This window comes from Bombyx mandarina, chromosome 15 (genome assembly GCF_030267445.1).
Source record: "Bombyx mandarina strain Sakado chromosome 15, ASM3026744v2".
NCBI classification, from domain to species: domain Eukaryota; kingdom Metazoa; phylum Arthropoda; class Insecta; order Lepidoptera; family Bombycidae; genus Bombyx; species Bombyx mandarina.
The window spans coordinates 9,449,309-9,476,015 of record NC_143221.1 but is presented as its reverse complement, the minus strand read 5'-3'; the positions used below and the strand labels follow the sequence as shown (position 1 = coordinate 9,476,015).

General features: G+C 34.8%; 2 protein-coding genes across 5 annotated transcripts in view; one reads left to right on the top strand and one right to left on the bottom strand.

Moving 5' to 3' along the window:
* Positions 1-756: 756 nt before the first annotated feature.
* On the top strand, positions 757-15,566 carry LOC114248985 (multiple C2 and transmembrane domain-containing protein). The gene is made up of 13 exons (XM_028182439.2): positions 757-1,108; positions 4,348-4,477; positions 5,065-5,195; positions 5,998-6,141; positions 6,829-6,982; positions 7,618-7,793; positions 8,809-9,028; positions 9,235-9,380; positions 11,647-11,792; positions 12,585-12,753; positions 13,866-13,975; positions 14,313-14,410; positions 15,419-15,566. The coding sequence occupies exons 1-13, from the start codon at positions 1,008-1,010 to the stop codon at positions 15,488-15,490; spliced, it is 1,797 nt and encodes a 598-aa protein (XP_028038240.2). The 5' UTR covers positions 757-1,007; the 3' UTR covers positions 15,491-15,566.
* Positions 15,567-16,342: 776 nt separating this feature from the next.
* LOC114248981 (multiple C2 and transmembrane domain-containing protein) overlaps positions 16,343-26,707 on the bottom strand; it is a 55,033-nt gene continuing 44,668 nt past the window's right edge. For all 4 annotated transcript variants that reach the window (XM_028182432.2, XM_089732937.1, XM_028182434.2 and 1 more), the window contains exons 8-14: positions 25,762-25,910; positions 22,569-22,714; positions 21,938-22,011; positions 20,760-20,863; positions 18,971-19,080; positions 18,632-18,729; positions 16,343-17,945 (exon numbers count right to left, since the gene is read on the bottom strand). In XM_028182432.2, the coding sequence (XP_028038233.2) occupies positions 17,877-17,945; positions 18,632-18,729; positions 18,971-19,080; positions 20,760-20,863; positions 21,938-22,011; positions 22,569-22,714; positions 25,762-25,910 (750 nt within the window). In that variant the 3' untranslated portion in view covers positions 16,343-17,876. The remainder of the gene's footprint in view (positions 17,946-18,631; positions 18,730-18,970; positions 19,081-20,759; positions 20,864-21,937; positions 22,012-22,568; positions 22,715-25,761; positions 25,911-26,707) is intronic.

Genomic DNA, 26,707 nt, shown 5'->3' with positions numbered 1-26,707 from the left:
TAGTTCGCTCGTCGAGCCCTTCGTCGCAAGCGACGGGTTCGACGAGGACGGTGACCGGAAGGTAAAGGTGTATTCGTCATATCCGACCCAGACGACGCGGACGCGCAATGGCGCCGTTGTCGGCCGGAAATATGTCTTGTCGGATCCCCCGGATTCACTCGCGGTGTTTTTAGGCTCTTTAAGCACCTATTACCATCCTCGTTGAACTTATCGATTGCGACGAATAGTTCGCTGAGCGAAGTAACCCACAGGCGCAGTTTCTCACCGGGACTTCGTCGTAGTGGGTCACGATTCCGATCCGGTGGTAGATTCTGCAAAGCAGTGCTCTTGCTAGGGCTAGAGTTAGCAATTTCTCTCAGATTGAGGCCGTGAGCTCACACCTACCCGTCAGCGCTAGAATACTCCCATAGGCTACCAGCGAATTAATAGGGAAAAAAGTGTATTCGGAACTTCGGAAATCATATAATAAACGGAATCATATAATAAAATCGGAAATAATAAACGCGAAATAAAAACCTCAAAGTATTTATATTCTAAATATTCAGATTTAGATGCAAACTGCTTTGCTGGTTTTTCGAAACAATGCCACGCTATTATTACAGGCGTTTTACACTTTCAATGCTTGAACAGTAAAACAACAACTGATTACATTAAATAAGTAAAAAATTGCTAGTCAGGTACATATCCTTCACGTGTTTACAAGTTTAATATCTATTGGAAACATTCCACAAATACATACATCTATTGATTCAGGTCATATAAGATAAGGGTTCCGTTGCGTATTTAATTTTATATCGGCTAATTATGATAATTAAACTTCATATACTTTATTATCATCGAAGCGTTCTTTATATTTCAATGTCAATATGAAACGATAACTTCAATTATTTATGATACTACACAAGTTTTAGTTCAGTATTTTAACGATCGCGGAAAGCATCTGTGCTAGATAATAACTATGTAGAAATTTGCAATTGTGAAGTGATGTTATAGCAAAGCAAAGTAAAATGGAAAATCAACAGAATGCTACGAATAATGATAATCGATCTGGCATTGAAGAACGACAGAATGATAATAGAAATAAAAATAGATCGAAACTTTCGAGGATGTAAGTAAATATTTGTGAATTCAACAAACATTTCTCTTTCAATAATAGGTAAACTATTTAATATTTTTTTAATCGTGATTATTTTTCCTTATGACGATAGATAAAAGGCGCATTTGCAGCTGATTTCATTTATTATGCCTATAAATCTTATAAAATAGGCAGCATTTAATTTTTGCTTAAACTATATTTCAGACAGCGTTAAGTAGGTATCTCTTTTCAACTTCTTTAGCTGTATTGTGTTATAATATTTTAATTGTCGTTCAAAAATATCTAATGTAGATAAAATTAGCGCCAACCAATGTATTTTTCAATTTTTGTGTTGAAGAATTGAATATAGTGAAGAAATGTAATATAGTAAATTTCACTTTAGAATTTAACCTTAAATTATTCTTAAATTTATTCTTAAAATTTATTCTTAAAAAAATCATGTCAATGCAGCTCAATGTTTAGTTGTATCCGTGTACAGATAAATGTATTATAAAATATTTAAATATCTTTATGATAAGATTAAATATGTTATACTATAGACATTTAATATTATTTTAGTCAGTAATGTTTTAATAGAATTTCGAATTCGATACTGATAGATATAGGACGTGCATGTAGAAATATAAAGGCTGTATATTTTGGCCCCGAAGCAATATGGTCCGGCCTGGAGATTAGGGTAACCGTTTTATGTTCATGAGCAATGGTGACCACTCATTATAAGGTGGCCCTATAGCCATATAGCCCACGTAACACCCGTCGACCTGCAATGACAATAAATAAATAAAATTGAAATTTCGACCTCATGTGTCTTTTTTTCTATGCAATTTTCCTCGTAATTCTTAGGTTGCCAGATTCTTAGTCTGCACGGATTGGTATTATTGTCCTATTTTTGCGGGCCGGGGGTCCGTAGCTTAGGGGGCGCTCGGGATGTGTAAGACTCGGTGGCCGAAGATGTTAAAGGCCGGGACCAAAGATGTTAATGGGATTACCGTCCTACCCGTTAACCGGATTACATTAAATAGGTAATGAGAACGGTGGTCTATAAACTATATAAAAAAGTTGCCGTTCACTTTGCCCCCATGTCCTCTATGTATGAGTTTTGTCTCATCCGATACTCGGATGGGGGTTTTTGAGCTATAGGGTGATTTACTCGGTCCAACTGCAGCATGCCTCGCTTACCGGCGTCAAAACGAAAGCGCAGGTCCGGCAATTTTCTCTTGAACCAAAAAACCAATTTGTCCCCTAAGGAAAAACGCTACTAAGTTTTGATCCTGAAATGAGAGTAAAGGAATGTTCAAAAAGGTAAATCTCGTAGATTCCACAATCCGGCAAAAATTATGATGCATATTTTATTATATTTTACGTTGGGTACAATGATTTAATATACCTACAACTTATTCACTACTTTTTTAACTACGTAAATAGGCAAATCACTTTAGAATCTGTTATCTTCTCTTTGTTAATCAATTTTGTTTTTTTGTTTCTTTATTTAGTACGTAGATAACACTTTAAAACTTAAGGTGACAATTGTTATTGGTCCACCAAGCATTTCGAATAATTGGCGAAAAATAATAAATGCAATTAATTATATTGTTAATTATCAGAGGTGCCCTTTACCGTTTTAATATAAAGCTACTCTGCTTTGAAATATTCACTTTAGATTAGACTAGACATTAGACTGCTGAAACCCGGATACGATCTGTTATGACTGTAGCTGTATATGAAAAACATCGATTTCTTGAAGTTACACGCGTGATATCTATTCTGAGTTGATAGTAAGTAAGTAATATGACAGAAACCTATCGCGGACACTCATCAAAAACCATTATACCAAATTTCATCACACTTGGAGGAATAGTTCAAAAACACATTGACAAAGATATGTACCTAGTCAGGTCATAAATTCTGTCACATGTTTAATGTAAAATAATTGAAACAAGTTTATTCATTATGTAACCATTCATATACCAAAATGAACTTCACAAAACCTAGATTCTTATGACACTAAAGTTTATTCAAAATGACCTCCGTGATTTTGAATACAGGCCTTCAATCTGCGCGGCCAGTCGTCTATTGCAGCACGAACGAGGTCCATGTCAATATCGGCGGCTGCCTTAATCAATGATGTCTTGAGTGACTCCAAATTGGGATGAGGCTTTGAGCACGCCTTTTCCTCCAAGTGTTGCCATATCTTGTAATCTAACGGATTCAAATCTGGACTGGAGGAGGGCCAGTCTTCGTGCCGGATGAAGTCGATTTCACGCGCCGCCAGCCAGTCTTGTGTGCTCTTCGCTCTATGAGCTGGCGCCGAATCTTGTTGGAATACCCAGTGCCTGTTATTGAACATGGTATGAGAAACAGGTTCCACAAGGTTCGTCAGGACTGTATTTTGATACACAACTGCATTCGTTTTTTCAACCTTTCTCACAAAAATGTACCTCTGTTAAGCCCCAATAAGAAACTCCCAACCATACCATGAGCGAGGATGGAAAATGTCCTCGTTGGACACGCGGAATACGGTTGTTCGCTTCTTCGCTACTGTGTGCGTACACGTTATCATTTTGTTTGTTGTAGCTCTCTTCTACGGTAAAAATTTTTTCATCCGAAAAAAGAATTTCCCGATATTTTTTTCCCGCGTACCGCTTCAACAAAGCGCGGCATCTCTTCAGTCTCAGGTCCATTAGACGAGCCTTCAAACGATGTCCTGTTTTTCTTCAATATGCCCGAAGCCCTAAGTCTTCATTTAACACCCTTTTCACCGTGGTTCTGCTTAACCCCATCTGAAGGGCCAACAGTTTCTGCTTACGTTTGGGATTTCTTTGAATTCGCGCCTTCACAGCTTTTATCACTGCTGGAGTCCTAACAGACTGAGGGCGACCACTTCTTGACCTGTCATCTACACTAGAGTCTTCATTGTATCGTTTGATGGTACGATAAACGAATCTTTTGGTTATATTCAAATTTTTCAGTATGTTAAAAATTTGAATTGGCGCGTAACCGCAACGATGCAACGCAATAACTGCAACACGGTCTTCTTTAAGCGTCCACTCCATATTTTAAAATGAGTAAAATTTCTAAAAGTATACATTTTTATTTTCATGAACAATTCGAAATTCGAATTCAATAAACTTTTTTGTGGCCAGCATTCTAAAAGAAAAGTTTTTACTGTGTGACAATACTTATGACCTGACTAGTTATATACAAACACTACATTTTAACTATAATACATAAATCTCATTTTTCAATTTAAGGTGGCCGTCGAGCTCTATTGTGAATTTGATTAATAGTAATAGGAACAGGAATAATAGTGTCAACGAATTTGTATCGACCGAACCCGAAACTATCACAACACCGGGAAACGCTCTTGTTTTGGCAGCAGAGGTTTGTATAACACATACGTACACTTACATTCAAATTTTATTCAACAGGTTTTTTTAAACAGCTTTTTGAAATTTATTTATTTATTTATTACTCTTCATGTAAAATTTACATTGGCGGACTTATGCCTAAGGCATTCTCTACCAGTCAACCAAAGGTAGTGCAGAATGAATAGTGGTAGGTGCAATGAAATTTATATTAAGTTACACATACATACACAAAAAAAGTACATATATACATACAGATAAACACAATCACATTCACATACATGCATACACACACACATACATATATGCATACACACATATATACACACATACATATATACGTATAATAGCTTATAAAGTATTAAAAGGAAAATTAAAAGGAGGATTAAGGAGTATTAAAAGGAAAAGTTTGTTGAAAAGTTGGTAGGCAGCGGCTTGGCTCTGCTCCTGGCATTGCTGAAGTCCATGGGCGACGGTAATCACTTACCATTAGGTGGGCCGTACGCTCGTCTGCCTACAAAGGCAATAAAAAAAAATTAAAAAAAAAAAAAAGGAAATTTATGATTTTTTTATGTATGAAACTTTTTTAATTTTCGATGTCAGATTCCAGTAATTGATCGCGTTAAAAAGAATAAGGGGAAACATGCGATTGTATCTATAGTCTTAGTCGAAGCTAAAGGACTTCCGAAACCACCTGAAGATGGTACTAGTCATGTATTGTACTGCAAGATACGGTAATTATGTAGTGTTATTGTCAGCAAGAAATTACGTAGCGATCGTGTACTTTTAGAAAATTTTCAGCGTAGCCACTGAAAGTTTACTTTTTTGTCAAAGGGAATGAATTAATTAAATACCTAATGTGATTGTTTCATTATTGCCAAAAAACGAAGATAAGTTCTAGGGTTGGTGATTATCAGAAATACGATTTACAGATATAACACACTGTATAGACAGCATTGTAATACTGGTGGTAGGACTTCTTGTGATACTGATGGTAGGACCTCTTGTGAGTCCGCACGGGTAGGTAACACCACTCTGCTTATTTCTGCCGTGAAGCAGTAATGCGTTTGGGTTTGAAGGGTGGAGCGGCCGTTGTAACTATACTGAGACCTGAGAACTCATGTCTCAAGATAGGTGGCGGCATTTGCGTTGCAGATGTCTATGGGCTCCGGTAACCACTTAACACCAGGTGAGCCGTGAGCTCATCGACCAACCTAAGCAATAAAAAATAATAATAATAAAAAATAGTACAATGTAAAAAGCTGCTTTTCCGAACATGAACTTATTAAGTTTGCTTAATATATGAAAAATATGTATGCTTACCTAAGAAAAACTTACTAACGAAGAAAGTTTATGGTTTAATTACAGTTTCGACTTTAACATCAGTTTTCTTTTACGCCTTGTATGTGGACTTGAAAATATTAAAAAAAACCTTTTTACGTTACATCGCGTTGCGTGTTTCATTAAAATGGTTTTTCATTTGTAAGACACTCTTAGACTTTTTTGTAGTTATTGTTGCATGTCGTCACATTACAGATTAGGTTCAGAGACATATAAATCGAAGACTGTAAGTACTCGGAAACCAGAATGGAGAGAACGCTTTAAGCTCCGGCTCGGTAATAAAAACATGCTATCAGTCTCGCTGTGGGATAAAGGAAAACAAAAGAATTTTATGGGAAGGTGAGTGCAGTGTTTTACATTTAAAAACACATACTCCAAGAGGACTTCAATTTTAATATTACCCTATGGCAATCTTGGATTTAAGACAAAGAAAAAGTTACCAATTTGGAAAATCTTAAGAATAATTTTAGGACAATCTAAGCAAGTGTTCCAAGATTCTGTGAATAACTTCATTAGGGATATGCCAAGGAAACTGGCTGTTTTAAAGAGCTAGTGGGGGTAACGATTTTAGCTCAAATTAGCCTTTCATAATCATTAGTAGGAAAATTAAATAAAAATAAAAATTATATGAAGCACAATCTATATTAATAAACTTAATTGTCACAAACATCCATGTTTTTTTCCATTACCTTAAATTATTTATTGACTAGAGTTATAAAGCATCCTCTATAAATTAACTTCCTACGAATTTACGTACGCCTTTACAAACACCTTTATTAGGCAGAATACAAAAAATTATCGTCTTTATTCAATAAATGTAGTTAGACATTATAAAAAAAATTAATGAGTTTGAAACTAAAGGAGAAAATTTAAAGGTTTTATTAGTCTTGAAAACTAAATTAAAACTATTTTTGCAGCACTAACCAAAGCGTAACTCTTTGTACACCTTTTTCGATCTTTCATTAGTGCTTTGATGATCACAATAAAATATATTTCTAAATAATTCAGACAATTTTGTTTTGTAAGTTGTGTTCTAGACCTTTCATTGCTGGAAAAGGAGCGTACTCATGAAATATGGCAACTTCTTGATGACGGATATGGTTCTATACATCTATCCGTGACGGTGTGTATGGTGGACAATAACACAGACTCTGGCACCACTTCTGAACAGGAAAAATACGTAATTATCATTTTTATACTGTAAATTTTATTAATCGCCCGCCCCTTATTGACACCGTCGGACTCAAATGAATAACTAGAACAATTACACTTAGATTCCGAACGGGAATTAGCTTTGTTAATGTGTACGTTGAATTTAGAATAGTTTTAACTACATACACCGATACAGAAAGCTCCAAAATCAAGAAAAATTCTTATTAGTTTTTGAAAATGCGTAACGACAGGCTGATGTTTTAAAATATGTTTTGCATGTTTACATACATAGTTTGTGGGCATTAGGGAAGGTGTAATTGAAGTTACGAAAATTTACATAACTTAGTCCCAAGATATAGTTCCGTCGGCATTGGCAGCATGCGCTGCGTTTCGATAAAGGTCTTCTAATATTATTACAGCGAGTACCTACCTAATCATCCTAGTGAAGCTAAATTGCGTTTTAGTGGTTTGCAAAATAATGAATCTAAAATGAACTTCATTACAATCAATGTTTTTTTTAAAACTCAGTAACAATGAAAATGTTATAATTATAAATTATATTATAAGTATTTCTTTATTACCAAGTTTTAATCTGAAATGAAGGAAAAAATGTAACTTTTTAAAACGGTGATTTAGAACAAAAGTTATTTAATTTATTTACAGTCTTTGTCGGATTTGAGGAACTGGAAGTTAGTGGGACAGTTACATGTAAAATTGATAGCCGCTAAAGGTTTAAGTGGAAAACCAAACGCGTATTGCGTATTAGAACTAGACAACGAAAGGGTGCAGACGCCGTTTGTTCCGGGTCCAGAACATTTATGGAACAGGACTTATGTATTGTAAGTACATTGTATGTTTATGGGTAAAATTTCCACTTCGATAAAGCGGCACGACACGAGAACCCTCCCATCGTGGCCGCCGGTAACTACATTCCCGATCCTGGGGAAAGAATGGAAAGCAGTCGACGTCGCCCAAAACACGTCATCTCGGATCCTGCCGATCCACTACCGGTGCTTTTAGGTACCTCAAGCATCGGTCACCGATCTCGTCGAACCAGTCGCTCGCGACGAAGGGCTCGACGAGTAAATTAACCCTCAGACACAGCCCACTGAGTTTCTCGCCGGATCTTCTCAGTGGGTCGCGTTTCCGATCCGGTGGTAGATTCTGCGAAGCACGGCTCTTGCTAGGGTTCGTATTAGTAACGTCGTCAGGTTTGAGCCCCGTGAGCTCGCCTACTAGTTAAGGTTACGCTGGAATAGCCTCTCATGGCTACCAGCTTAGGTAGGAGAAAAAAAAAGGTAAAATTTGATTGGGACCTTTTATTTTCTTACTTACGTTTTAAAACTAATTTTACGGCTTAATCTGGAGTTTTTTTTAGTTTAATTACGACGTTTCGTATACTTTACAGTTTTCGTGGACACGGACGACTGAAGATTAAACCGTAAAAGTAGTTTTAATTGTGTTTTCGGCTCGCGAAAACTGAAGATAATTTTTATTTACTAATTTTTGGTTGCATCTGATGGGTGACGTAGCTAACGGTCCGACAGCTATTTGGGATAACGTCAAATGGGCTGATGGCCTGAGAAGTACACTCAATACTAATCTGCTTTGTAACCACATAGACCTTTTAGGAGATTGGACGTAATTTACATTATCATGTTATTAGTAACTGGAGGTCGTGTTTATAAACTGATTGATATTACTAGAATGAGAGTTATTCAGAGAGTCCATGACCCTAAGCATCCAAGTTTATCGCCGTAAGGAGGAAGAGAATGTTATTACTAATACCGATTATAGTGATTTATAATTATTAATACCGAGGATATATATATTTTCTCATTTGTTTTATTTTAGTAACGTGTATGACGTCACTTCAACATTAGACTTGAAAGTTCATGATAGTTCATTAATGAATTCATTCTTAAGTGAATCGCTGGGAAAGATTTCAATACCGCTACTGAGAGCGTGCAACGGTGAAGCTCGTTGGTACGCCCTCAAAGATAAGAACAAACGGAACAGCGCTAAAGGAAACTGTCCCAGGATACTTTTGGAATTGAACTTAATTTGGAACCCCGTAAGTATTATTTCAGATTGTATACCATTTCTATTCAGAAAATTACTAAATTTGATTTTATTGTAGAGCAGATAATATCACTCAATTAAGAGGCAGCATGGAGCAGGAGGATTGGTCTTTGGCAATGGACTTTCATTTTGTTATAACTTTAATGTTGAAAGTTTCGTAAAACTCAGTATTCATTGATTATAGATTTTTGTTTTCAGTTAAAGGCGTCTTTAAAATTATTCCAACCAAAGGAAGTGAAGTACATTAAAAAGTCGCATAAATTCGATGTATTCCTGGTCTATAGGAATATTGAATTCGTTCGAGATACGTTCATACTCTTATATGATGTCAACGAAAGCTTTAAGTGAGTATTGGTTGATTTAACGCTCTATTAATTATATCTTATATATAAATTCTTGTGTCACAATGTTAGTTACCATACTCTGCTGAAACGGTTTGACCTATTTTTATCAAGTTTCATATGCATGTTCAGTGGTCTGAGAATCGGTTACTATCTATTTTTCATACCCCTAAGTGATAAGGATTGTCGACCTCTAACATTTATTTTTTATTTTATGGACAATTTTTTGTTGTTGTTGTAATGAGGCATTATGTGGTTGATTGAGGTTTTGTTATTTTTATATTCCCTCATCGTTCAGAGCGTTACATGCCTCTTTCACTCATTTACCACATCATTACACACTTACAATAAGTTAGCTTTTTTTTCCACACTAGAAATTCCCTAGTAATCTTATATACGACAAAACGTTTGCCGGGTCAGCTAGTAATTAATATAAGTATAATTTTAGTATTACTATTCTCGCGATATTCACATTTCGCGAATTCATTTCATCACCTCAGTTCCAAGTACTTCTTAGTTAAAACTGTGGGATATTATTAAATGCTTTTTACCAAAGATAAAATAGTTTAAAATTTACCGGTGCTAGAGTGTATTGTAAGCCCGCACGGATAGGTGTCGTAATTCTACATATCTCGATTCTCGACCACGAAGTTGCGTTCTGTTACGAAGAACGAGAAAGCTCTTTTGTAAGACGAGAATTCATGATTTAAGTTGGGTGACTACATTCACGTTGTCATTGTCTATAGGATTCGGTAACCACTTAATACCGAGTGAGTAGCCAGTTGGTTCACCGATGAAAAAAAAGCGTCAAAGTTAATTATTAAATAAAAACAATTTCAATAAAAATTATACGTGAAGCAAAAACTTTGTATCCCTTTTTAAGAAAATTGCGCGGACGGAGGAGTACGAAATTTTCCACACTTATAGAGAATATAGAGAAGAAGTGCACAATGCTAATATTTTTTTAGAATAATGCATAAAAGATACATTAAATCAATAAAGAAAACATTACACACACTACATACCATGTATTTGACGCACACACGCATGCATGCTATTTATTGTCAAACTTTTGTTCTTGACGTCTGTCAAATTGAGATTAAACATTGTTTGTCTTTTTTAATATTTTTTAGTCTTGGCGAAATTTGTGATTATAGAAGTATAAAATACAATCGTAATAGTGTACAAACTTACAATTCCAATTAATTATAGTCGAATTTCGACTGCTGCGGGACCTCTAGTTTCGATAAAAATGCCGTTTAATAATTAACGCATTTTTCTCAAGTTAAATTTCGTGCAGTTACAAACAAAAAATAAAAAAAAACCCAAAAGCTAAGTCTAGCGTTATCAATCTTTTTTCACTGCAAAATGTGTCAGCCTATAACCGTAATTAAAATTTATTTATTCGTATTATAATTTCTTCATTTTAACTTATTAATTATCTCAGAAGAACATATTTTTCACATTTGAAAATACGTTACAAATATTTCTCAAATTGTTAACATACTTTTTTCGCATTAATTGGCTAAACGACTAACCTAGTGTTTAGCCATTGCCAAAACCATAAATGAGTCGAGAAATGACGCTGAAGACAATTTTTTTTGTGTACTGGTTATTCTATATCTACTGGAATGCTTGTGAAACAAAGCCACAAGGTAGCAATTAGCTTAATATTAGTAGTAAACTTGATTGATAACTTTTTTTTTATTACATATTTTCACAATATTGAATAGTATTTTGAAATACCTTAAAACGGTTTAACGGCCGATAGCTTTATCTTATCGGTTATCTAAAGAACGTTCCCATTATTGTTGTTGTAATTTTCATTAACATTCGGTCAGCTATGTGGTTTTGATAGATTATGCGCCCTTGGGCACAACTAGGTTGCCCGGTGTAGTCGTTTCAAGTGATGCGTCTATGCCGAGACACAAACCTCTGGATATTTTTCCAGATGTTTCTTTTCCATATGCTTACCATAATGGCCTATGCGATGATGGACTGTAGTATCGGGTATATGAATGAATGATATTTCTGTCGTGAAACAGGTATGCGTTTTATTTGTCAGGATGAAACAGCCGTTCGACAATAATGATGCAACTTTATCCAAATGTCTTCTGGTGTATTATTTTGTGAACACGAATAATGAATACCAAATCTAGTAATTATTGACTTAGAGAACACATCTTATAAAATACATAACCAATATTTTAGTTACAGATACGCTATTATATTGTAGGATAAGCCATGTTTATAACCTATTTGATTTTAGGCGACTTTTTGAATGGGATAACCAGGAATTGTCGGCAATAGCACTATGTTTGTGGCTCGTTTTTTGGTATCATTTCAAGTTTTGGACCCTTCCTTTACTACTCGTGGGCCCGTTTATATATTTTTGGGCGTTCAACAGACGACAACGTAAGTAACTTATTTTAAGCATTATTAAAATGTTACATAAAAAAAAGACAATAATTTTGTAAACTCAATCAATGTGTTTTAATAAATGGTGGGCATTTATTAAACTTACCGATGAAAGGCGAATGGAAATAATCAGTATCTTTTTTTTAAATCCTACCTATGCTGATAGCTTTGAGAGGCTATTTCAGCTTCTCCTTGACGTGTAGGTGAACTCACGGGGCTCTAACCGAGAGTGCTGCTAGCACTGGCTCTAGCAAGAGCAGAGCTTCGCAGAATCTATCACCGGATCGCAAACGCGCCCACTAAAAAGATCCGGCGAGAAACTCAGTAGGCTGTGTCTGTGGGTCAATTCACTCGTTGAGCCCTTCGTCGCAAGCGACGGGTTCGACGAGGACGGTGACCAGTGCTTGTGGTACCTAAAAGCACCGTTAATGGATCGGGAGGATCCGTAATGACGTATTTATTAAATATATGTATGTGTATAATAAAAATCTTACATTTATTTCCGTTATGTGGTACCTGTAACACAAGTTCTTTATGAACTTATCACGGGACCAGTTAACGTGGCGTGATTGTTAGTAAATATTTATTAATATTATTATTTATTATTATTTAGGACACATCGTTAGTTATTTCATTTTAGATTGCGCGTCCATTTATTATAATGAATCTAAGTAGCAAGACGATATTATTGAATTAACAAATTTTCAAATATACTTCCCTTATATCGCAACATATAAAGGTTCTCGTCGAATTATATTCATAAACTTATATATTAATCTCGAATTTCAGAAGAGATGTCTTTTATGCGTAAGTATAGTCCGAGCAATGACCCCTCTGAACAGGAAAGTCCACAAAACGAGAAAACATTCACTGGACGGATTCAAGGTCTGCCCGATATGACCCTAACCATTACTAATGGAATTGAATATATGGCTTCGATAGCAGAGAGATTGTACAAGTGAGTTCGAGTTTTAAAATTGAAATTTTCAGCTGATACGACAAGAGCGTGAGTTTCTGAACGGAAAATATCGTATGCTATGAATATAATATGAAGCTATATAGTTTAGTAGAGTTTATTGCGTGTGTGTGTGTGTGTGAGCAAGCAGAAATTAATTTTTCTAATGAAATGCGTAATTAACTAATTTTCACGAATGACTTTCACGATAGAAGGCGATACGAAGGAATAAATAACATTCAGTAATAAAAAAAATTGTTCACACGGGTAGGTACCACCATCCTGCCTATTTCTGGCGTGAAGCAGTAATGCGTCTCGGCTTGAAGGTTTTTTTTTTTTTATTGCTTAGATGTGTGGACGAGCTCACAGCCCACCTGATGTTAAGTGGTTACTGGAGCCCATAGACATCTACAACGTAAATGCGCCACACACCTTGAGATATAGTTCTAAGGTCTCAGTATAGTCACAACGGCTGCCCCACCCTTCAAACCGAAACGCATTACTGCTTCACGGCAGAAATAGGCGGGGCGGTGGTACCTACCCGTGCGGACTCACAAGAGGTCCTACCACCAGTAATTACGCAAATTATAATTTTGCGGGTTTCATTTTTATTACACGATGTTATTCCTTCACCGTGGAAGTCAATCATGAACATTTGTTGAGTACGTATTTCATTAGAAAAATTGGTACCCGCCTGCGGGATTCGAACACCGGTGCATCGCTTCAACATGAATGCACCGGACGTCTTATCCGTTAGGCCACGACGACTTGTGGGTGGGGCAGCCGTTGTAAATATACTAAGACCTTAGAACTTACATCTCAAGGTGGGTGGCGCATTTACGTTGTAAGTGTCTATGAGCTTCAGTAACCACTTAACACCAGGTGGGCTGTGAGCTCGTCCACCCATCTAAGCAATAAATATATATATATACTCGCAAAAAAATATAATTTGTGTTTTTACTATAAAATTGAGCAATCAAATAAAATTTCAAATCTCAAGGTGGCCGGTGGATGACTATGGGCTCCGGCACCCCCCATCACCAGATGGACCGTGAGCTTGTTCACCCTTTTCTAAGCAATAAAACAGTGCATGTTTAAAATAACTTAATTTTCAGTTTGGCAAGCTTCAAAGTACCGTTCATAAGTTATTTAACAATGTTGATACTTGTAATATCATCAGCTGCGTTTTATTGGATACCTTACAATTATTTGATGATGAGCTTAGGTGAGTGTGTACATTTCACTTTGACCATAACACAGTAAAAAAAGCAAACAAATTAATTAATTAAAAATTATGTTCAAAGATTCCGTTACATAGATATATACAAAGCTAATAAAACCGCGTTAAAAAGAAAATCGGTTAAGACCCATAGAAGATAATAGTACTGAACTATTTTAAATTTTTATTATTGAATATATATTACAGAGATTAGGTATATATCAGACAAAGTATGCACGTTAAGCAATATTGTTTTTTTTAGGGTTTTCTTGTTTGTGAATTATCAATAACCTGTTTATCTATATTATAAAAATAAAATAATATGATTTTTAAACTTATTCAGGTATTTACAAATTCACGAGAAAATTCTTGAATCCGGATAGAATTTTGAACAATGACTTATTAGATTTCATATCAAGGGTTCCAGATAATAATATATTGGTGAGTAATTGTAACCTTTAATTAGCAACATCCTAATAGATTCGTTTCTTAAAAAATCGGAATCATACAGTACAATTTCTATTGCCCAAAACGAGTTGATTTTATTAAGGTCTTCATGGCCTAAAGGCTAAGACTTCCGATGCATTCGTATCTAGCAATGCAGCGGTGTTCGAATCCCTCAGGCGGGTACCAATTTCTCTAATGAAATACGTACATAACAAAATATGTTCACGATTGACTTCCACGGTGAAGGAATAACATCGTGTAATAAAAATAAATACCAGAAAATTATAATTTGCCTAATTACTGGTGGTAGGACCTCTTGTGAGTCTGCACGGGAAGGTACCACCACGCTGCCTATTTCTGCCGTTAAGCAGTAATGCGTTTTGGTTCGAAAGGTGGGGTAGCTGTTGTAACTATACTGAGACCTTAAAACTTATATCTCAAGGCGGGTGGCGCATTTACGTTGTAGATGTCTATGGGCTCCGGTGACCATTTAACACCAGGTGAGCTGTGAGCTCGTCTACCTATCTATGCAATAAAAACAAAAATATTTTTATGCAATAAAAATAAAAATATTTTTATGGCCCTTGTAAGCAGCACACGGCACACCAACTTGAATATTAAGCGATTATCAAAGAATATAGAAATTACAATGTGAATGCCGCCACCCACCTTGAGAAATGTGATCGAAGACTCTCTCAGTTTTCAAACCGGAATATAAGACTGAATGAGGACTGTTTCGCATTATTTATAAGCAAAATATTACTTAGGTGGGCTTACAATACGCCCCACCATCGCAGGCATGGTACATAAGACGCATGAGTGAACTTGTTCATAAAATTAATTTTAAATATCCCGATATAAAAAAAATACATTTTAGACATAAATAAATACCAGATTACATCGTGAGTATAATTATTAATCAACTCTGTTTGAGCATATTTAGCGTGATGAATGGCCTTCTGTTCTAAATTTTTTTACACAACAACATTTTTATTTTTGCAGAAAGAATGGAAGGAATTAAGCGTTCCGGAGCCTGCGCTCTCGAGATACAGCAGTAGTTGCAATGGAAACTGAAGCTTAAACCATAAATAGGAAATAGAGTAAACATATTATATTTTCTAAATAAAACAATTCCTTCTCGTTTACAAAATTATTTATTCTCTTAATTCTATCGATCACAATCTTGAGCTATGAGTTATTTATTATAGGCAACCGCTGCCTATGTAATATAGTTATTACACAAAAGGAAATCAACTATCACATATTTTTTTGCAATATCTATGCAGCACCTAATGAACGCATTTAAATATAAAAACTTAACTCTCATTGCTTATGTAGGAGATCAGCAACATCCCTATTGGTGGTAGGCAGGCACCGTGGCTTATACATATCAGTAAAGCCAGGGGTATCAGTAAACCTAGCCGCTGCCTACTGCAAACTCACGGTTAATCAATTTATATTTACAAAAAAATACCTAAAGTGCTCATGAATATATAATTATAATAATTGTATTAAATCAATACAATACAATATCAAATAATTATTAAGAATAATAAAGTATATAATTAATTTAGATTTTATTTAGAGACGGTAAAGTATAATATCATTTAACATTAAAATGCTGTTTAAGCTATTCTAGAATCGAGTCTTAAATTATATTGTGATAATAGAGAATAAGGATCCACATGAGTATTGGTCAAACCGTATTTCCGCTTTAAACTTTTGAACCTACAAAAGTGGTGAAACAGGTCAAGTGTGGTTTGAGGAGAACCTAGCTCTCATATTTTTTTATATTTCCATTAAAGAAACATAGTAATGCTAAGATTCGGTGTAAATATATATTTATAAAATAATCACGGCTGTTTTCTAAAATTACTTCGAAATTATTTCGAATCACCGAAACGGCTTAAAATTATTTTTATCACATTTTTTTTCTATATTGCCTTTGTTCTTTATTCTTAGATAATCATGTAATTGTTTATATTTAAATTGATTGAGTATTACATGAATAAAAATGAAGATCTCAAACTTGCTTGCCATTACGAAAGTTTACACTATCAAATAAATGTAAATTCCAGAATGGATACCGTATTATTTCAAATGAAACCTAATGCTTAAATCAAAATTAAAATCTAACTAAAAATGAAAGTCTTTTATTTAAAATTATAGTCTACAAGTATTAATACAGTTACTAAACAGTTCATTGTAAATCTACAATAATAAAATGTAGATGTATTTATTCTGTGATGTTAATAAAATGACCACACATTTTTTTTAAAATATTTGGAATGATTGGAAAAAAGTATTTTAATATAAATATCTTTGATTACTAAATAAATAAATTTGAAAGCTTCTATATTGATAGTAGTATTTTTTCATAATTTAAGTAATAGAAGTGAAACTACAATCGTACAGTTTATATACGGCATTATATATTTTTATTTTATTTTATCCTAATTATTAATTTTTAAAATCATACTTGGCAATTACTTGAATAAAATTAAATAGTGTACATGATGTGTACTAAATTGTTGTACATTTTTATAGGATATTATGGATCATCAATCCTTCTTCGATTAAGCACTCCGGAAAATTACCCTGAGCCTATTTCCGAAAAGATCGCAACCGATAACAAATCACTATTCTTTTTTCTGCACAATAAATTATTTTAATATCTAATATTCAAAATACAATATCGCTTTTTTGTTTCGCACTTAAAATAAAGTTATCAATTGTGAGATAAGAGAATACTAGTTCACAGACTGGGAACCCCATTTTTTTTATTGCTTAGATGGGTGGACGAGTTCACCCTTTGCTAAGTGACTACCGGAGTCCAGCAAATCCTAGTGCCCTTTTTTTCGCCTACCTATGCTGATAGCCTTGATAAGCTATATCAGCGTTATCCTAGCGTGTAGGTGAGCTCCTTTGATTGATTCAGAGAGAGAGAGAGAGAGAGCGAGAGAGAGTATACTTTATAGCACGCCATAATTAAAATCGAATAAAACTCAATAGGTAGGTGTCATTAGTATTTAGTACACTAAGCGGTCTTATCGCTAAAAGTAATTTATTTCTGACAATCGTTTTCTTCTAAAGAGATTCTAAAGCAGGTACTAGTACATAATATAGATAAAAAAGACCAAACCTTCAGGAGCATTATTAAATAATGAAAATACGTGAAATAACATCATACGGGGCTATTAAATTGAAGTATATATATAACAACACAACAATACAATAACAAATAGGGGGCTATTAAATTGAATGTCTCTTACAACAAACTTTGTAGGTGATAAATTAAATATAATCCTCGCCCTAATACTAATACATTAAGTACATACGTCTAATCAGATCTAAGCGTTATGCAAAACATGACTTATCAATTAATATACATTATAGATAAAAATAGCATGTAAGCAAATGGATAAGTGTCAAATCCGATTCACGATAAGACAAGCGTTCATTATCTTCTGCACTTTGATCCTGTCCTGCTTAAGCTCGGTTCGGGTACTTTCAATTCCTGCCATTGTTTCTGAAAGGTGATAGAATGACACGTTGACGTATTTGATATTGTCACCGGACTCATAGAAGCTACAGTGGTTTTTGTTATTGCCCTTAGTAAGCAGCAAGCATACCTGACGGACCCAAATTTATTAAAACACAAGCGGCCCGTTCCGACTCCGCTCGGGTCCTTAACAAAAATTTCAACGATATTTGACGTTGTTTTATATTTTTAAATAAAAGAACACTTATTGCAGCATAACTATAATAGTTAGACATATGCTATCCCGACACTTTTTGTAAATAATAATGTGTTCTACAAAGTTGTAGTACGTTATTTTATTCTATCATCAATAGTTTTCGCAGGGCACGCGATATAAAGAGAATATTTTAGGTAATTTTTTTACACCTTGGGTTGCATTATTGGAGTTTTAGTAAGGATCCCTAATTTTTTTTCAAAAAAGATTATAGCCTATGTCACTCGGGAATAGTTTAGCTTCCAAACAGTGAAAGATTTTTTCAAATCGGTTCAGTAATTTCGGAGCTTATTCAATACAAACAAACAAACAAACAAATCTTTCATCTTTATAATATTAGTATAGACTATTATTTACGCGAATTGTACATAACAGTATATATAATATAATATTTACTTATAGTTTACGAATAATAGATATTTCAAAAAAATTATAGTTGATGATCTCAATTATTATTTACCAGTGTCCTATCGTCGGGCACCCTCGATATGAAATCCAAGATATCATTGTTCGGAACTCGATCGGGATTCAAGTATTTACGAGTAAATTTATAAATACCTGAAACAATATCAATCGTTAATGTTTACGAATTTTGCTATACTTGGCCATAGCTTGGTCATAGTTACCATAGTATGGTAGGTATTTCGAATTAAATTAAGACTTTGATCATTTGCTGCGGTTGCAAAAAAAAAAAAAAATTAAGAGGCAAAATAAATGTAAAGTGATGTTTTTATTTTGAATGTTAAGGCTTCTTTTATAGGTAAAGTGTAAACAAAAATCTGTAAAGCGCTTTACGTACCCAATGCCATGAAGATGTAGTTCGCAGGTATTATATAAAACGCCACGCTGAGACCCACCATTGCGGCCATCGCTAAATAACTTAGGTACGGTACAGTGAAGTTCAATAAACTGAAAATTAATTGAAAGATTAATATTATTGGTTCATTTTACTGCATAAACATCTTAAAAATCTTCATTAAAATAATAAATTGACTCCCTGAGTGACGAACAGCGAAGACGCTGATATGTTTAAATCTTTGTAGTACACGAGAGGCACACTAAATATTTTCGCGGTAAAAATGAAAGCGACAGAAATATAAATATAATATAAATATAAATATTTACTAACAATCACGCCACGTTAACTGGTCCCGTGATAAGTTCGTAAAGAACTTGTGTTACAGGTACCAGATAACGGAAATAAATGTAAGATTTTTATTATACACATACATATATTTAATATACATCCATAACCCTGGAAAAGACATTTATATTTATCATACAAATATCTTCCCTTGGCGGGATTCGAACCCGCAACCCCCTTGTGTAGTGACCATGTCACTTACCACTACACCAGACGGCCGTTTGTATTGTGGAAAAAAAAGTGAATTGATATATTATAGATTCGTAAACAGTACCTATAACAATATATCTGTCAAGTCAAGTCAAGTATAAGTCAATGAGAATATCAGACGAAACGCAACATTTTGATTTCTGCTCCGATTTTTATGGGACAGCAAGGAAAGTAGCATCGCGTATGTTTAACAGCGATTTTTTTCTTCTATCAACGTCCACTGTTGGACATAGGTCTCCCCCAAGCATCGCCACAAAGATCAGTTTTGCGATGCTTGCATCCAGCGGATCCGCGCGAATCGCAGTAGGTCGTCTCAATTCGTCTCAGCGAATAAATAAAGCAATTTCACACTGTATTCGATCGCATCGTTGGCCATGTGGTTAGTATTCGAGATATGGATGTATTTGTTCTTATTTCGCACGTGTGTTAACGGTACCCGTTGAATATAGATTCATTTAATATTTTGAATTCTAAAGTACTTACAGAAATGACCTACCCAATCCGACTTTGCATTTTCTAAAAGCGCACTTGAATATTTTTATGACAAACTAGCTGACCCGGCAAACTTCGTAGTGCCTTAATCGATAAATAAGAGACCTAAACTTTGTATAAAATAAACTTAAAACAAACAAAAGGAATCCGTCCGACGGGGGACACATCAAAGGAAAAACAAAATTGTTATTTGTATTTAATTCCGAGCATTTTCATATTTATCTACCTTTTAAACCTTCTCTGGACTTCCACAAATAATTCAAGACCAAAATTAGCCAAATCGGTCCAGCCGTTCTCGAGTTTTAGCGAGACTAACGAACAGCAATTCATTTCTATACATATAGATTAACATAATTCAAGTTCGAAGAATAATCTTCGCCAAGTCGCTGTGTTGTGAAAAATTTGTGAAAAAGCTATATCGCGCTAATTAAATTTTCAAGATAAACTTGCTTATACATACAAGCTTTCAAAAACAAAGTTCGGACCGTTGGCCTGAGGAGCAATATCACTCAATCCACAACAAACAACAATATAAAATCTTCTCTTTCTCGTTTCCCCCAAATAGTCAAGGGGAAAAACGCATATTAATAACAAACAAAAATCCTAAAATCATTTCACACGGTAGTCGTTGATCACAAAACTTTTGATCGGGAATAACTTTGACCCTGTGAGCTTATGTTGTGTTTGACTTATGAACGACGCTATGATGAGCCAAAAGTAGGTATGTGTATAAAAAACTTACTTTTTAACTCGCTCTAAAAGTGACACTATGTAATCGATGCCGTCTTTTATTGTAAACGTCAGTTCCTGCAATCCGTACAGACGGGTTTTAATCGTTTTTTCATCCTGAGAACAAAAACGAAATATAGATTTATGACAATCATATATTAATATAATTTATATTTAAACATTGTCTGCGAAAAAACAAAAAAAAAAACACAAGGTCAGCTTCAAAGTGCAGCTAATTTAAATTAGAAAATTAAAAACTGGCTGAATTAAAATGAACGATCACTTGTACCGGTGACAGATATGGATACCGGTTTCAAGGGTGAAACAGTCGAAACATAGTAGAACTAATGAAAACAATTCGATCATGACTATGACTCATGTTCTAAGACGACTTTGACGTTTTCATCCTTTTTTTTGCCTATACCGGTACCATGACTCGAAACGAGTACACTAGGCGTCTTATCCTTTGGGCCACACCGCCTTCTTAGATCCCTACAGGCTTCGGTAATTAACGTTACGTGCTAATAATCCGCCTGCCATTTTTTCACAGACAGGTTAAGTCACGGCCCGAATTATGCAGAGTTACTTGAAGCCATTACAATGTGGATATCACCAGCACCCTCATGAGAGACGAGATCAAAGTTTCAATTATATAATTTAACGGCTGCCCCAACACTTCAACATGGAACGCATGACTATTCCGCGGAAGAACTAGGTAGAGTAGTGATGATACCTATCCATGCCAGCTTACAAAGCGCTCTGCTATCACAGTCTGCCTGTCTACAGAAATAAAAAAAAAACTCGCGTACATCCGATCTTGTGTTGTTTAAATCAATATTAAATATGTAGCAAGTAAAATTTACGTAAAATGTAAGTAAAACCTGATATTCATTAGTAAAATGACGCGCGAATGTACAGACTGCGAACAAAAAACATGACTTTTTACGTATTTATAAAAAAACATACAAGGACTACTTCAAATTAGTGAAAAGTAAATTATATTTAGATTTTTACTAGGTGATCCGGCAAACGTTATTTTGCCATATAATTTAGTAAAGATAAATAATCTAAATACCGACTGCAGCGCCATCTGGTGGGCTGATTTGTGAATCTAAATCATCTCTGGCGCCACAAACGCACGCACAGAAGAAAGAATATATGTGTAAAGATGTACAAAGTAAAAAGAAGCACCTTCGTTGATTCAAGATCCTCTTCCGATAATTCATCCTCGGATCCGTAAATGTTACTTAATGAATTAGTAGTACCTGTGAATAATTGAATCTGTTTTAATCACGAAATAAGCACAAAGTCACTCACTCATTTCAGTTTACAATTGGAAGCAGTCTGAACGAAAACGTAAAGTCAATTTATCAATCACGTTTATATCCTATAGATACACTAGATTTGACCGACGGCCTCCCTGGCGTTAATATCAAAAAATATTTATATGTAATATATTTTTGAGAATTGTCCTTTTTTCATAATAAAAGGCACTTAATGTCAATTTTGTAACCCTGACAACGTGTATGCAAAATTTCACGTTGGGTAGTAAAGACGTGAAAGCATAAATAACAAACAAACTCATTCTCGCAACTTTAAACTGATATTAGCATGGATATAGAATGCTTAATGATTTTTTTTTTTGAAAACGAATTATACCAAAATCTGTTTATTTTCGCTGGATCGCTAGGTAAATAAGAACACTGTGTGATTGTGTTTCGTAGTATGTGTCTAGTTATAAGATTTTTGATTAATCATTATTAATTGAAGTGCTTTTGCGTACGTGTTAGTTTTGACACAAAACATCCTAGGGAACACTTACTATTGCTACGATGACCGGTCCAGTAGTAAAGGAACGGTAGAAGAACTAGCAGCGGTGTCATCCACATTCGGAAAAAGAACCAGAAGACCAGCCAAGCGCATAACGCTAGCACCGACTTCTCTCTGTTCTCCCATTCAAATGAATTCCTGAAACAATTTCTTATTAGCGTAGGTGCGTAGGTGACGGAGCTCACGACACATATAAAAGGCTACCTGAACTATGAAATCTCAATTACACTGAAATGGCGATTTTTTTTTTGTTTGCCTACCTAAGCTGATGGTCTACAGAGATCATATCAGCGTCACCGGGCTAGTAGGTGAGCTCACGGGGCTCAAACCTAACGATGTTGCTAATACGAACCCTAACAAGAGCCGTGCTTCGCAATCGACTTAATTATTGCGCTATTCAACTTATACGAGCTGACCTCAAGTGATTGGCGCAGCCTAAAAACAACGCAACGTAAATTTCTAACCAGCACATGGGCTTAAAACAATTGTACTATCAAATTTAAATAAGGATATTTTGAATTTCAGGCTGTATTCGGAATTCAATATCAATCTAGCTCAATGTTTTCTTTCCTCTTTAAGTACGTACATTACATCAAAATACCCTTATACAGTACAGATGAGCTCATTTTTTTTCAACCTATGCTGATAGCCTTGTGAGGCTATTTCAGCTTTGCCCTAACATGTAGGTCAGCTCACGGGGCTTCAACCGGAGTGTTGCTAACACTGGCCCTAGCAAGGGCAGTGCTTCGCAGAATCTACCACCGGATCGGAAACGCGACCCACTGAGAAGATCCGGCAAGAAACTCAGTGGGCTGTGTCTATGGGTTAACTCGCTCGTCGCGCCCTTCGTCGCAAGCGACGGGTTCGACGAGGACGGTGACCGGATGAATTTAGAAGTAAGCGTCGGGTATACGGGTATGATAATACTTTTGTTATTTATTTTTAGCTCATCTAGCAATATAAAGTACCGAATACGAAACGTTAAAACCGAAACCCCAAAATACGGTAGTGACTTAGACTTAACTAAGTCTAAGGATATTACCGTATTTACCGTACTAATAAAAGTTTATTACTATTATTATTGTTAAAATTGTTTGAACGATAAAACGTAAGAATATTTGAATATCGTATGTAAAAACAGTAATTAAATAAACTTTTAGCTCAATGTAAAAAGTGAGCATCGAAAATATAATCGACATTTATAAAATCAGTAATAATTTTTGTAGGTACAATAGGCATTCACAAAAACAAAGTTGAATTAAAATTTTAATGATACATGGTTTTTCCATGAATAATTGCTAAAGTTCGACCACAATCAAAACTGGTTTTAGAAGATCGATTTATTTATTGCTCACTAGCTGACCCGGCAGACTTCCTAGTGCCTCAATCGATAAATAAAAGACCTAAACTTTTTTATAAAATAAACTTAAAAAAACAAAACGAATCCGTCCGACGGGGGACATTTCAAAAGAAAAACAAAATTGTTTGTTTTTATAGAATTCCAAGCACTTTCATATTTTTTCAAACTTTTAAACCTTCTCTGGACTTTCACAAATAATTCAAGACCAAAATTAGCCAAATCGTTCAAGCCGTTCTCGAGTTTTAGCGAGACTAACGAACAGCAATTGCTTTTTATATATATAGATTGGAAACTAATTTCATTGCAATAGGTAGTTAAAAATATTTTGTGTAATAAAATAAGAATACATAATTCTAAAATAAATAGCCGGATGGAGCAATGTTTATTGTATACTTATTTAAATAATGATATACTAATAATCATGAACCATCCAGTAAATTAATAGCCTTTATAAAACTACGGTCATTAACGTATCGTTGCTTATGCTTTTAAAATACTTTTTTATCATTATGATCTTTTGTAAAATATTATGCTAAATCTATTACTAAGTTTTTTTTATTTTTATTGTCCTTGTAAGTAGACGAGCATACGGCCCACCTGAAGGTGATTGGTTACCGTCGCCCATGGACTTCAGCAATACCAGGGAGGGAGCCAAGCCGCTGCCTACCATTAAGTACTTTCCACAAGCCTCGTTTGAAGAAGGATAATAAGTCGTAGCGCTCGGGAAGCATTGTGGAGGGCAACTCATTCCAAGGTCGGATGTTACGTGGCAAAAAAGATCTCTGGAAACGCACTGTGGATGACTACAGTGGCTCCAGGTAGTATGGATGAACTCTACTCTGGTGGCTTGCGATGCGATGATAAAAACGAGATGATGGTATCATCTCAAACAATTCCTCAGAGCACTCCCATGGAACATACGGTTATGTACACGGTACGGTACAGTTAAATATTAAAGCAAGTATTTGATTGCTTATTAAATTGAGGCCAGTATTGGAAATATCCTTGAACGATAAAAGCAAGTTCGGGCCAAACTCGTTGAGATTTTCTATCTGAATTCTTGTACTACTCTATTGCACAGAACATAGTTTGTATTTCAGCTCATCTGAATACCATATTTTGATTGTTCTTTAAACAAACCTTTCCATACACGCGCAGTGTCATCGTGTCAATGCGTTTGAATGAGAATTTAAATGCGGCCAGGTCAATGTCCGATTTGGAACTGTGTAAAGATGTTATAGTATAACTGCATATCTACTTATAAATAATCTAACTACACATATAATTATGTTATTCAGAATAATGAATGTTCCTGTTGAAAAAACTATACTGCTTTGATTAATTCTCATTTTTACATTCAAATAGCTTTCAACCAGTTTTTTTAAATTAAAAACCAACGGAATCTCAACGGTCTGTTATGTTTTACTAAAGTTTTTTCGAACGCTTTGGATCATCGAGGAACAATTAATTTACAGGTTTTTTATTAATTAGCTGCTTATGAACATTTGAAGAAGTGATCCACGTGGTTTTAAGTAGTTGTAGGAGCGAGCACAAATAAATAAAAAAAGTTTCGAGAAAAACAACTGGTACTGTAGCCGTTGTAACTATACTGAGACCCTAGAACTTATATCTCAAGGTGGGTGGCGCATTTACGTTGTAGATGTCTATGGGCTCCAGTAACCACTTAACACCAGGTGGGCTGAGACCTCGTCCATCGATCTAAGGAATAAAAAGAAATAAAAAAAACTTTTGATTGGCGATTCATACTCGCTTATTCATATTCGCTTCGCAAATGTATTTAACAGTATAAACAAAAATTACTCACTTTAAATATTCGTTCCCTGTATGTACCACATTAAAGATATCTTTGATGAACAGCAGATCGTTATATATTAAGGGAATACTAAATTTTTTAGGCGTCTTCTGATCGTATTTCGTTTCCTTAGGACTTAAAGTTCGTAGCGCAGCTTTTAACTAAAAACAACAATCGTAATTTAGTAATTTCACCATTTTGGAGCTTTTCAATGGATCTTTGACTCAATTCTTGCTTTATAATAAATAAATAAAAATGATACAAAAGATCTAACATCTACTGTCTATTTATTAAAATAGGTATAGATAAAACCGTTCTGTAAGAACTTCTTATTTTAAAATAACAATTATTACATCATTATTTTATTGTATTAAAAAACGCATTAGGGACGGTTTTTCCCCCTCTTTGCATAAAAACAATTATAAATAAAACAACAGAAGGTAAGGTGTGAGCAGTAAACAACCTTTAAGAAGAACACGCAAAGCAGCCCTCACGCACAGAAACCCTACGTGATCAATTTTTAAATACTCTATGCATATTAAGTGTATAATCCAGGGGGGTGCAACTCCCATACAAAGGAAAATAACATACAACTAGCGTCATCTTACTCCTGTGGCGACGTCATTTTTGTAACTTTTAGGCATTAATGATCTAATAAACTCACTAGATGGCAGATATGAGTTCTGACTCAATAAAAAATGTAGCGTACTTTGAAGCAGTGCTTCCACTTTTAGGGAATTCTCCCTTTTTTAGGGAAAAATAGCTGATATTTTGGATGATAAAGACAATTTAAAAAATACCAGGATTTAGGATATTTCGGGGTAAAAAGCAAAGCCTATACTAGTAACTGTTGTGAATTTTAAAATAAACGATAATTAAAGTAAAACAATGAACATTTTATTTTATGGAGAGAGAATGACATTAAGTCGAGTTGACAAGTAAAAGAATAAAACAGAGT

What these genes read in the sequence shown, in the direction of transcription:
- LOC114248985 (XM_028182439.2), top strand. Translation starts at nt 1,008, where the DNA reads ATGGAAAATCAACAGAATGCTACGAATAATGATAATCGATCTGGCATT. An exon ending in TGAACTTAATTTGGAACCCC is followed by an intron (nt 9,029 to 9,234) that starts GTAAGTATTATT and finishes TTTTGTTTTCAG; the next exon opens with TTAAAGGCGTCTTTAAAATT. An exon ending in GGCGTTCAACAGACGACAAC is followed by an intron (nt 11,793 to 12,584) that starts GTAAGTAACTTA and finishes CTCGAATTTCAG; the next exon opens with AAGAGATGTCTTTTATGCGT.